This window comes from Prosopis cineraria, unplaced genomic scaffold, assembly GCF_029017545.1.
Source record: "Prosopis cineraria cultivar Desert tree isolate PC_DT_omini unplaced genomic scaffold, ASM2901754v1 PC1410, whole genome shotgun sequence".
NCBI classification, from domain to species: Eukaryota; Viridiplantae; Streptophyta; class Magnoliopsida; order Fabales; family Fabaceae; genus Prosopis; species Prosopis cineraria.
In genome coordinates, this window is record NW_026556735.1 from 1 (window position 1) to 12353 (window position 12353).

The 12353-nt window shown below is 33.8% G+C and overlaps 2 protein-coding genes across 10 annotated transcripts; one reads left to right on the forward strand and one right to left on the reverse strand.

Moving 5' to 3' along the window:
- Nucleotides 1–1925: 1925 nt before the first annotated feature.
- On the forward strand, nucleotides 1926–6123 carry LOC129300057 (UNC93-like protein 3). Of its 9 annotated transcripts, none has more exons than XR_008590696.1 (6): nucleotides 1926–2177; nucleotides 2290–2453; nucleotides 3630–4422; nucleotides 4544–4699; nucleotides 5071–5193; nucleotides 5408–5738. XR_008590696.1 is itself a non-coding variant. In XM_054938582.1 (5 exons), the coding sequence occupies exons 1-4, from the start codon at nucleotides 3827–3829 to the stop codon at nucleotides 5077–5079; spliced, it is 360 nt and encodes a 119-aa protein (XP_054794557.1). In that variant the 5' UTR covers nucleotides 2939–3826; the 3' UTR covers nucleotides 5080–5193; nucleotides 5317–5738. The 9 variants fall into 9 exon arrangements, 2 of the variants coding, with proteins under 2 accessions (XP_054794557.1, XP_054794556.1); XR_008590698.1 differs by having other exon boundaries at nucleotides 4166–4422; XM_054938582.1 differs by lacking the exons at nucleotides 1926–2177; nucleotides 2290–2453 and having other exon boundaries at nucleotides 2939–3829; nucleotides 4166–4422; nucleotides 4544–4634; nucleotides 5317–5738.
- A 538-nt stretch (nucleotides 6124–6661) lies between these two features.
- On the reverse strand, nucleotides 6662–8674 carry LOC129300058 (short-chain dehydrogenase TIC 32 B, chloroplastic-like). Its single transcript, XM_054938583.1, has 8 exons — nucleotides 8485–8674; nucleotides 8188–8419; nucleotides 8037–8116; nucleotides 7803–7956; nucleotides 7499–7577; nucleotides 7286–7370; nucleotides 7138–7184; nucleotides 6662–7056 (listed from the first exon to the last, which is right to left on the reverse strand). Exons 1-8 carry the CDS (start codon nucleotides 8603–8605, stop codon nucleotides 6883–6885), a joined length of 972 nt encoding a protein of 323 aa, XP_054794558.1. The 5' UTR covers nucleotides 8606–8674; the 3' UTR covers nucleotides 6662–6882.
- Nucleotides 8675–12353: the final 3679 nt, after the last annotated feature.

The window sequence follows — 12353 nt, forward strand, 5'->3', positions numbered from 1 at the left end:
GCTGGCTACTAATATCTTGAAAAGCTAAAACATTCTCTTTTGAAGAAATATTGGGATTGGAAACCTCAGAGCGCACGTCGTCGTTTTGAGACTTCCTTCGCTTGTTTCTTATTAGGGAGGGGGCAAGTTCAGTATCAGTAAAAACATTGGCAGTCCCTCTTCAGGTCCGTTCTGATAACTCATCGTCTTCACCTATTCTATCTGCTAATGATTCGACGCAAACTGCTCCGTCTCCCATCAAAGAATAAAACCCTCTAGGAATCCCAACGGGTAGCAACCAGCAAAGTGATACTGGGGTACACACTTCAAGAACAAAATCCAACAAGTTTCTAATTCAATTGTTTGCTGACTTGACTTGGTCCGGGGCTGCTTGAGCATCAACTCAAGTTATCGCCTGAGCATAAAGAAAATATTAGAAAATAACTTTGACGGATGCATCCCGCTAAAAAACACTAATCGAGATGAAAACAACAACGACAGGTTACAAGGTATGCGAGCAAATCATGTTCTGGAATGGGCCTTTTCATAATCAACAACCGCTTAACCGTTTTAATTCAATTCGGGAAAGCCATAAAGGATGAGGAAAGGATTAAGAAGAAACCTACCTCTAACCATATACCAATCGAAATCATAAAATTCAAAGCCAAAAAGACCTTCAGTTCCAAACAATCATGAAATTCTTGGATATCTTAACACCAACTCCAACCACTAAATATCCAAAATTATATTTACAGATCTGAGATTCGTCAAGAATACTGAAGTCCTTTATCCGATTAGATCTGAATGATAAACGTGGATGCGATAGGGTTAGGGTTTGGTTTGCCACGCTCACGGCGGCAACGAACTCAGACGAAAGGCTTGGTTCCCGGGCGAGATTTAACTTTTGGAGGCTGAGGAGCGATGAGTTTCATTAAAATTCCGGGGAAAAAAGCAAAATATAAAATTGTCGTCACAATCTTTCGGAAGGGACGAGAAGACAAATGGATAAACGTGATGGGACCCAGGTAAGCAGCCTGTAATATCATGCAACGTGGCTGCACTGCGCTCCGGCGACGTCCACCTTAGCCGTTTTTCCATGAGGTGTCACGGAAGTTACACGTGTAGACAAATAAACATATATTAATTATAAAAAAGATTAATTATATTTTAATAATTTAGTTAATATATATTAGTATATGCGAAATCTGTGGGGGGAAAAAAAATCCATATCCATATTCATATTCTAAACAAGGATCATAACTCGAGATTTTTTTTTTGGCCAAAGATAAACCCAGGATTTTGTGCAAATCACATTCACAATTTATATTATAATAATAATAATAATAATAATAGTCAAAGAATTTTATTTGGGCAATAATTTCTATCAATTTTTATTTTACAAATTACTAACATAAATAGAGAATATTCATTAAGACAATATAGATCAAGGGAAAAAGCACTAATATTTTAAGTAAAAGTTTAAAATAAGAATAATGTATTAATCATCATGATGTTGTGAGAATAACAAAAATTTCCAATTTTTGAGGTTATTTAGAGTATTTTGTTTTCTTTTTCTAAAAATTATTTTTATTTTTTAAAACAAAAATTTATTTATATAAATATTTTCAATTTTTTTAAAGATAAAAAAAGAAACAACTTCAACTTATTTATATTTTATTTTTCTTATCTTCAAAATGTATTACATATTATTATTAGGAATTACAATTATCTTAATTAATTTATATAATAATTATTATTATTATTATTAACTGTTATGACTATTGTCATCAATTTATTTTTAAATTAATATAAGCAAACACATTTTTTATTTTATTTTAAAATTATATTTATGAACTAATTTTTAAAACAAAAAAATAAAAAACAGAAATAAAATATCCCTAACTCTGCCGTCAGCGCCAAACATAATGTCGGGTTATGATCGGACATCCTTCCATTTCAATTTCCTCCTGCCATAACTTGGATCGCGAGCTGCAAGCTATGGCATCTCCAGTGCCTTACGAGGAAAAGGCACTACTCGTTACCAATGCTCCGCCACCTCAAACGCCCAAGGATTACCCCAGAGATGTGTGTCCTGAGTCTGTCATTTTTACTGATCTTTCTTGCCTATGGGGCTGCTCAGAATTTGCGAAGTACTTTAAACACTGAGTCTCTGTGAATTGTTATCCCTCGTCCATTTGGTAAGTGGTTTTGTCCGGTGACATTCTTCAGTTCAAAATTGATATTCTGTATTGCGAATCTGTTTCTGATTTGGAGTTTTCTCATGACTCTGTTGGCTTGATTTCATGCCAGGAGCGAAATCTGGGTACAATTTCACTTGGGATATTGTATTTATCCTTCACATTTTACTCCGCGGTTTCTTCTTTGATAGTGCGAGTATTTGGGTCAAACAATGCCGTGGCTCTTGGGACAACTGGTCATTGGGTTTTCGTAGCCGCAAACTTGAAGCTGAATCAGTAATCTCTCCTTATCTTTTGTTTAGACTATCTGAGGAAGGGGTGTTTCAAACTCAAAAGCATGGTCCATATTGCGGACGCAACACTTTGGACGCGGTGAATGAAATAATCAATAGCCGCACAAGACGTGAACAATATAATTTGACTCAACTTATATCCGACTTTACGCAGTACATGGAAGTCGCCTCTATTTTGTTTTAGGATGAAATTGCATATTTTTTAGCATAACAAGTCACCTGAAAAGTATGGTAATCAATAAGCTCTTTGTGAAAGTTAATTACTACAAGTAATGGTGGGGCTACTGTTATTGAAAAATAACTTTTATTTTGAGCTAACAAACTCATTTCACCAAAATCGAATTTGCGCGGGACAAAAAGTTGAAAGAAGCACTGTGTAGGAAGGAATTCCTTTGAGTTTTGACAGTGACATTGTGATGAGTTAAAATTGGTTATTATTTATTTATTTTAATTGTGAGAGTTTGAATTTTAGATTTTTTCTCTCACCTACACTATTTTAGCCACCTGAGCTAGTCTAGGTGGCTAAATCAATTATTATTTTCCAAGTAACAGAGCGGGTATCTGTTACATGCCCTCAAACTAACAATCTTTTATGTTATTTTGAATCCATTAACCAATTTTATTTTATTTTATCAATGCCGGTAGAAGAATGGATAATTCAGTGCTTGTTCGAATTGTAGCTCATTTTGTATTGTATAGTTTTTTGGCATAGCTTTTGTGATGCTTCATGACTATGTGTGCTGAAATGATGTTATTATAATGAGCTTTTTACTATTTGAGTTCTTCCTATACGATGGTTCCAGCCTCTTTGTATATTGGGTTTAGTGCTTCAATAATATGGGTTGTTGGACAGGTGTAACATGTCAAGGTTGTAAATTCCTTATTCTTCATGGAGTTACATTTGCTTTTGTTGATCTTTATTTCACCTTTGAGGGGACATATCTCTCTTCCACTGCCTGCGATCATGCCAGGCATTGGAATTTGCATGAACCAGCAGTGATCAGTGGCTTCGTTGGGGTATTTTGGGCAATGCATGCACTACACCAGGCTATGATCCTACTTTAGCTGAATAAATTTGTTATTTTTTCCCTAGTAAAAACAAATAAAGAAGCAACTCCTCTTGTAGACAAGTCTTAATGTATAAAACATTGTTTTGCAGTTCGTCGGCAATCTCCTCACATTTGCTCTTCTGAAAAATGGACAAGCTTGTCATTTCTTGGGCTGGTCTTTACTTATTGGCACAACTCTCCCAAATATCCTTTTGTCTCTATTCTCTTATGGGTTCATAATTGTTGCCTCGTGTCCTTATTGCATAACCCTCGGTCCAAATTTTTTTTTTCCCACATCAAAGTGATAATGGTAGGCATACACTTACCTACTTTTGAGATTGATTTTGATTTAACAAAAAAGATTAAGGAATACAGTGCTATGATCGTTCAGGTTTATGGTGTTGATATACTTGTGTAAAGATTGCTGTATATTTCTGCTATCTTGTTCATTTGAAATCTTACATATTTCATTTATGCTCCTTGAAAATATGTAATGTGTACACTATGTAAAAGATTTAAAGAATATGTAAATGTAAGCTGGGTTTTCCCTTCTACCCTCAAGCAATAAACACTCGCTTCTAGTACAAACACAACTGAGCATTAAGTAATTCATAAAACTTACTGAATTCGTTTCCTATCACTGCAGGATGGAAGCACCAGCAACACAAATTCATTGTTCCCTGTATTTCATTGTATGATAATCTTAGGTATTATACTAATGTGCTTCTTGAGTATAAGGAGTGGCAATAGTATGAAAGATGATGAACCATCAGATGCTGGTGTTAGCGTTCATTCATCCATAAAGTCTCTATTCAGATCACTTGCCAGTGCATTGTCTGATGTAAGGATGTTGTTGGTCGTGCCCTTAATTGCTTACTCAGGACTACAACAAGCGTTTGTGTGGTAATTTTGGTGCATACTAGGAATCCATTCTCATGTTCTTCCCATAGTGGTTCTTTATCTTCTGATTGTCTTTTGGTTCTTTATATCCTGTTTATTAATGTAAATATGGTTGCTGTCATAGGGCTGAATTTACCAAGTATGCTGTAATCCCAGCACTTGGTGTTTCTGGCGTGGGTATTGCAATGGCTGTATATGGGGCACTTGATGGAATAGTAAGTATGAAAATGTAATAATTTGATGGTTTCTCCGTAGAGGCAACCTGAAGCTAATTAATTGGGTGAGTACATATTAATACAGGCAATTTTTTTTTTTTTTTTGAAGAGCAGGGGATGAAGGACATAATGTGTTCCTTTTCTATTAGCACTTGGCATGTTAACATATACTTTTAACTAGATGTATCAGTATTTGTTTATTTTTTTCTTAATTTTCGTAATTATGTCAGTGTTCTCTGGCTGCTGGTCGACTTATTTCTGGTCTCCCATCAATTACGTCAATAGTTTGTGTTGTCCAGGCAGTTGTTTTTATCTTGCTTCTACTAGATAAAATTTCCGTATTAAAATCTGTTATTTAGAATTTGAAGTCTCTGATATTTTCCTGTTTCCTGTAATTATATCATGCCAATTCTGCTCATTGCCACTCACGATGCAGCATGGCTAGTGGAGAACTCAATACTCTATACCTACTTTTTTTGGCTGCCTTGTTGGGGACGGTGATGGAGTTTTAAACACACAATTAAGTGCCTTGCTAGGAATGCTTTTCAAGCATGACTCGGTAAAGTTTAAAGCGTGATACACTTTTTTTCTCTCCAAATGATAGATTGTGATGTTCATGTTTGATCTTCATTTGGAACATGCATGCACATCTTTATGAGTATTTATGTTGGCATTGGAGTAGGAAGGAGCATTTGCACAGTTAAAGATATGGCAAAGCGCTTCAGCCTTCAATTGCTATGGTGTTCTTTCTGAGCTTACACCTCTCTTTGCAGGCAATGCTTCTAACTATGCTTGCTTCATTGAGCTTATCGTTTGGCAGCTTTCTGTTCCTAGCTCTCAAGGTGGCCTAGGAATCATTTTCCTCCACTGGTAAATGGATTTCTGCTTTGTTTGTTTTAATAGAAAATGTGAGAGGAAAGAAAGTATGAGGGAAAAAACTGGAAAGAAAGCAAATTTTCCTCTGGATAAGGAAAGAAAAATGAGAGGAAGGAAAAGTAGGTAAAAAAATAGAAGGTGGGACTTTATATTTTCTTCCCAAGTTTTCTCTCCATATGGAAAGATTTTGGGAAGAAATTTATTATTTCTTGTGTGACCTCTTTTCTACTTTTTTTCCCCCATCTTTGCACTTTGTCTCTCTCTTATGCAAAACACCTCTCTCATGCTCTTCTTTTTTTTTCTTTGTCAGAAGCTACGATGTCCCACTGTACTTTATGGATGATTTATATTTATTTTTAATAAATTATCTCCTTTTAATATTAAATAAAATAATACATTTTTAGTAAATTATTTGGTTTTAAAATAATACAATAATATGTTTTTAATGAACAGATTGATTTTAATTTTTTATGAAGCTAATTTTAATATAATTTTTCCTTTTAATTTGTTTTTGTAAAAATAATTGTATGAAACATAACATATTTTGATATGAAAGTATCATAGTCATTATGTTATTTGCTCTTTTTTTTTTCTACCTTATTTTCTCCTGCTCATCCACATATAAGGAAGAATAATATTTTCTTTTTCATTTTCTTTTCTGACAATTTTTCTTTTTATGTGAACGGTTCATGTCAATGCATTTGCAAGCACTATTGAAGCTCTCGCGTCCTGCCCAGCCATTTTGATGTGAATATTTTTAAATTATTTTATTTAAAAAAAATACACATGACATTAATCACTTTAACGGATCCATCCGTTTTCATACCCCTTCATCTTCTTTCTTTGACTAGTTAGATTCCAATTCTTCTTCTCAAATATACTATACAGTCAAGAATTGAAATACAGAGTTCGTGCTATGTTCTTTGCTTCTGGTACCTTTGATAAATGAATTTTTACGATAGAAGTTGACTGAATATCCATATCTATCCTAAGGATAAATCTCACAAGATTACTTACACAAACCAAGCAAAGTATTTAATGGTTTTTTTTGAAAAAAAAGAACATTTATTATTATTTAGATTTTATAGATCTCCTTATAAATAAAAACATAAAATCTTTTCAAAGTTATCTTATAAGAAGAGGCGGAGAAATTATGAAGGAGTAAATTTATTATGGTATTAGATTGCTTTTCAGAGACATGAAGCACAAATAACAGTAAAAAAAAAAAAAAAACTTACAAGTGAAAATATTAAAAACATTCAATGAACGATATAGAAAGGCAGCAATTGCAGTTGTAAACTATATGGGGCATGTTATTCATAGGGAGAGCTGATAATTCCAATGAAGCACCGAACAGCAAGTGGGATTGAAGCTAAGCCTTGGAAAGTGAATTGATGACCGTGTTGCTGAAATCCCAGAGTTTGGCGGCTAGCACTTGGTTTCTGGCATAAGAATTTGGCCTGTGCTCATTGCAATCCTGAAAGTATTTCCCACTCACGCCTTTCATGCTTGGGTGCAGAGCAACATAGCATGTTGTGGCTGTCCCCTGCCACGTTAATCAAAACCAAGATATTACTTCTAGTGTATTAAAATTTTAAAATTACATAGATGAATATGTTGAATTTACCTGTGGGACATTCTTCCATATGTAAAAGGTGAACACTTTCAGAAGATCTGGTTCAGATTGTACAACAATGGCATTAGACAAAAATAAGCAAAAATGGAAAAGCAGCCATGCACCCATCTAATTGGTGATGCAGGAGACATAAACATACGCATAAGGAAGGAGGAGTGTCTCATGAGAGGAGTCATTATCACTCCTGGGTGGACTGAGTTGGCTGTAATGTTCGCCCCCTCTTCCTGCACATGATTTCAAGAACCGAAGTCAAATAAACGACTAAATTCACAATGAGCACGTCGAAACTAAAAAATCATTGCAACTCTGAACAGAAACTAAATGGAACTGATAAAAACACTAATAGCATAACCTGCAGGCGGCGAGCTAGCTCATTTGCATGAAGGATGTTAGCCAACTTGGACTGCCCATATGCTTTCTTGTCACAGTAACTGAAAAGTAATAGCATTGTGAAAAATATTTTATGACTGTTTTTAAGATTTAAATCCTTTTAATTTATCTTTAAAACAAACATAATGCCTGTTTTCAATCATCTGAGTAGATTCTACGCAGCTGGTAATGTGATTAAGGTGTTCTAGTTACTTATTCATGGATTTACCACCACTGCCGTGAGCAAAATTACTCATTTGCAGTATCATATTGAAAGTGAAACGTACCCGTTTCGATTATTGATCTTCTCAAATCGAATTCCCTTTGGGTAACTATAGTTATGGGCAATTGAAGACAGATTCACGATCCTTCCCTCGATTCCACTGGCTTTTGCAGTTTGTTTCATTTTGTCAAGAAGAAGATTGGTCAACAGGAAATGACCTGAGAAGTGAAAGGGAAGAGAGAACACTACGAATCAGATTGAAAGCCAGTAACGGCGGGCATGATTTACGAGACATTACCGATATGATTTGTTGCGAACTGCATCTCAATCCCGTCCTGTGAGAGTTGGAAAGGGCAGAACATAACTCCAGCATTGTTTCTGAAACGAAAGACCAACGCTTTAGTTCAAAAGAAATAAACCCAAACTGAAGAGAGAGTACTGGAAGTCACATTAATATGTTGAGTGGAAGATCAAGAGCGATGAAGTTGTCAACAAATGCTCTGATAGACTTGACCGAGGAAAGGTCGAGCTTCAGTATATCGATACGAGCGGACGGGTTTTGCTGCAGAATAAGATTCTTAGCTGTCTTGCAAGCTTCCATATTTCTTGCAGCAATGATCACGTGCACCTTTCGAAGAGCTAAAACTCTTGCTGTCTCAAAGCCAATTCCACTCGCTCCTCCTGCATTACCGGTTATTATTGTCTTTTTCTTCAAAGGGGAAGATTACTTCTACAATGAAACAGACCTGTAATAATGGCAGTGAGATTGGAGGCATCGATTCCTTCGGTGACCTTCTCTGCAGTTGAAGCAGAACCAAACCCACTCGGGCCTGGCCACCCTGTTATCAACGACATGATACCGACCATTGTCTGCAATTGCCCACAAGCACAACAATTTTCTCAAAGCTTTTCTTTTTCTGAGCAATGACACAAAACATCCTGAGAACACATCTACATATATAGGCATGTAGGTGTGGTTTCAAAGAGGACATCTATGAGTGAAAAAGACAAATACGTGGGGTCGAGAAGGAGACGAGAGAAGGTAGGAAGGAAGCAGAGTTAAGTTAGGTTATGGCTTATGGGATCAGAATTCTTCAAATCCCATTGTGGTAATATGGACGTCATAAATTGAAGAACATACAGAGACGGACCGGTGGAGCTAGCGGTGTGGATTGGTAGTAAAATAAAAGGGTGGATCTCGCGGTCAAAAATGGCTTCTTCACCATTGAGGGTTGTTCAAATGCCATCCCTCCTTCCATGTGACGGGACGTAGGGCATTAAATAGGCAGGAACAGATGTTATGGACTTTCAGCATCACCATCCAATCACACCATACCACTCATAATTGGCTCTGCCTTAGGATTCTAAGCATGTCATTTAAACTCCTACTTGCCACTTTTTTTAATCATTTATGTGTATATTATTTTCATCACAAATTATAAAATAATTTTAGAGATAATTTTAATATCTTAAAATATAAGATAATTTAATAAAAATAAAGTTTAATTGAATGTACTTTTTCAATGTTACTTTCCCTCTTTATTATTTTCTCTCTTTAATCATATTGAATTAAGGATATTTTAAAATTTATATATTTATCTTAAAAAATAAAATTATAAGAGTGTATTTAATAAATTTTATTGATAGCAATATTATATATAAATTTATTTTATAAATTGAGATAGACATGATAGTTAGTTCCAATTTATAATAAGTGTCCTAACACTTCTTTTTAAATAAACAAGAAAATTCAAAGAGTATCCTAATTGCATACCCTTTATATGCTCTGTCTTGGATCAATCATGACACACAATATGAACTAGCTCTAGTGGCACTTGAAGAAACCTAGTAAACCCAGGCATAGTTGAAAGTCTACGTTGAGCATTAGAAAATAAAACAACAAGAGCAAAATGGACATTTTTTAAATTCTAAATACGTATGCAATAACTAACCCCAAAAGAAAGCAGTTAGCCATGGCCAACCATAAATCACATATTTGCTATGGCAAAGTGCATGCTTGTCATGGTTAATGGTATGGCGGCCATTCCGCCACAATGCAACCTCATGTACAACACAATAACGATAGCATTTAATTTAAACTTTCAAATAGCCTAATTAATTACCCGAGCCTTCGATTAAAGTAGTCTAACTGCCCACATGCAGATAATTAAGAACTTTAACCAGTGGCTTCAGTTACAATTCAATTCAATACTAAATGAGGATCCTGGAACGCTTGGGGCTAACATGCTTGTCATAATTACAACTTATCAATCAAGTATCTCCCCTCTAAAACTAGCTGACACTAGTCATCACAACTATAAGCAACATAAGTCATAATTAACTACACTTGCTTAACTCTTTAACTTGCCAATTCGTTTGACAATCATAATTTAATCACACAGTTGCTTGATTAGTTTACATTACAGAAAAATATAGTAATGCCATAACAAGGATTGTCTAAGATGCCAATTAGGCTCATGCAAAAACAATAGACCTACTAACAAGTGCAAACCCCTAATGTTGGCAGTAATTAGTATTTAATTATACAAACTAAGAAAATAAAAACTTTACAAATGAAGTTAAGCATCTTTAGTTTCTGATGCTCCCCTTTAGCCTCGCATTTAGTGTTTTCTAAAAAAGTATTAAACAACAAGAGTGATATTATATAATTTCAATAACTCAGGCACACAAATTTAAGCACATAAGAGTGTGAAAAATACAAGCACATAAGGCAAGAAATCACAATTAACATACCTTCAATGTTCAACATGTATCATCAGACTATTTATCATTAATCACAAGACATAAATGCAATGATGATAATTATGCATGATTATATGTATTCCATCCTTATTCCTCTCCTTATCTCTTATGATTGAATCCATGAGCTATGAAATTATATAAGACCAACCTGTGTGATTGGATTAGGCCTATTCTCTAATTGTGGAAGGTTACTCGCCCAATGTAACATCCTGATTTTTTATATAATAAAGAAATTGTGGAATTTAGGTTTTGAGAAAAAAATGATAATAATAGAAATTTATATTATTTGAGGTTATTTAGAAATAATATTATGATTAGGTATTTAATTATGAATTTAAAAATTTAAATTTAAAATCACATAAGCAATATTTAGTTAAGATATAATACATAAATAATTTTTTTATGTGTGTATTAAAAAAAAGAGAAGGTAGAAGGAACAAAAAAAGGGGGGGGTGGAAGATTGTTGTTTCTAAGTCCCACATTGGTTAGATGAGGGAAGAAAAGAGGTGCCTTTGTAACACACCAAAATTTTTTTTTTAAATAATTTAACTCAACCATAGTTGGGTTACAGCTACCTAACACATTTTTATATCAATAATTTCAATATAAAATATTTTATAATTGGCTTCAACTCACACACTATAGCATTTCAGATAAATTTTTACCTCCTACATGCCATTAGGCTAAATCACATTTGTCTATCCTTATACTCCCAACAAGTAAAATAAGTAATTTAATAAATTTTCAATACAAGCCAGTTATTTGGCCTTATAATCATGCCATTTTAACCAATCCAAAGTAAACCAAATATTAAAATTACAGTCATCCAAATTGTACCAAAAATAGAAATAGTTTGAAAGGCATGATTACATTTATATATTCATATCATTGACAATAAACAAAAAAGTCCTAATATTGGCAATATAACACATTATAAATCATAAATTAAATACCCAAAAGAGACAGTGGATCTATACCACTAAGCCTCTGGGACTCCTCCACGTGTCACTCGTGGCTCTTCTCCTGAAAATTGTTAACCACATAATGAGACTCAAAAGTCTCAGTAATCAAAGCCAATTTATGATAGTATATACAAACAGTTAAGTGTGTGCTTACTAAGTGAGAATTAAAATAATATAATTCCAACAAATATAAGAAATATTACAATAAATACAAACAACCATCCTTATATCCCTCCATTAACCTCGAGCCGTAGCCCTCACTCGGTGCTAAATTATCCGGCCAAAGGTAGATTAGCCCGAGCCCTTACAAGCCACCTATTGAGCTCCAATAGGGGCGTACCACGTGGCACATAAATACAACAATAATAGCAAGTCTCCCAACACCTCCCACAATAATTAAACAAATTCATAATAATATTGCACAATTATACAATATTATAAAATTCATAATTTTCTCAATAATCACTCAATTAACATGAAGTAACACTAATCACAAATTAAAAGCATGGTTACCTTGTGGCTTTTTCAATAAATTATTCCTTAAAATTTCTCTCTCACCACAATCTTCACCAGTAATACAATCTACAAATAACATATTATTTATAAATATTAGTTTCAATTTTTGAAACTAATAAAATAATTCTAATAATAGAATTAAAAATATAATATAATTCCTAATTTCAATCTTAATACAAATCTATAGTTAATACTATTAAGTAAAATTTTTAACTCCTCTTTTAATTATCAATAAACATTAATAATCTAAAAATCAACTTCTAAACTAATTTCTATTATCAAAATTTTCTTTTTATTTCATAAATTCGTACCTAAAATATCGAAAAATTAAAAATTGAATCTCTAGCTTAGAATCATAATCCTATAACCATAAT

Bases quoted from the DNA above. Each gene is read 5' to 3' on its own strand.
- LOC129300058 (XM_054938583.1), bottom strand. From the start codon at position 8,605: ATGGTCGGTATCATGTCGTTGATAACAGGGTGGCCAGGCCCGAGTGGG. The intron at 8,420-8,484 runs GTCTGTTTCATT...CCGGTAATGCAG, and splicing joins TCTCACTGCCATTATTACAG to GAGGAGCGAGTGGAATTGGC. The intron at 7,957-8,036 runs GTAATGTCTCGT...TTCACTTCTCAG, and splicing joins GTTCGCAACAAATCATATCG to GTCATTTCCTGTTGACCAAT.
- LOC129300057 (XM_054938582.1), top strand. The intron at 4,423-4,543 runs GTAATTTTGGTG...TTGCTGTCATAG, and splicing joins CTACAACAAGCGTTTGTGTG to GGCTGAATTTACCAAGTATG.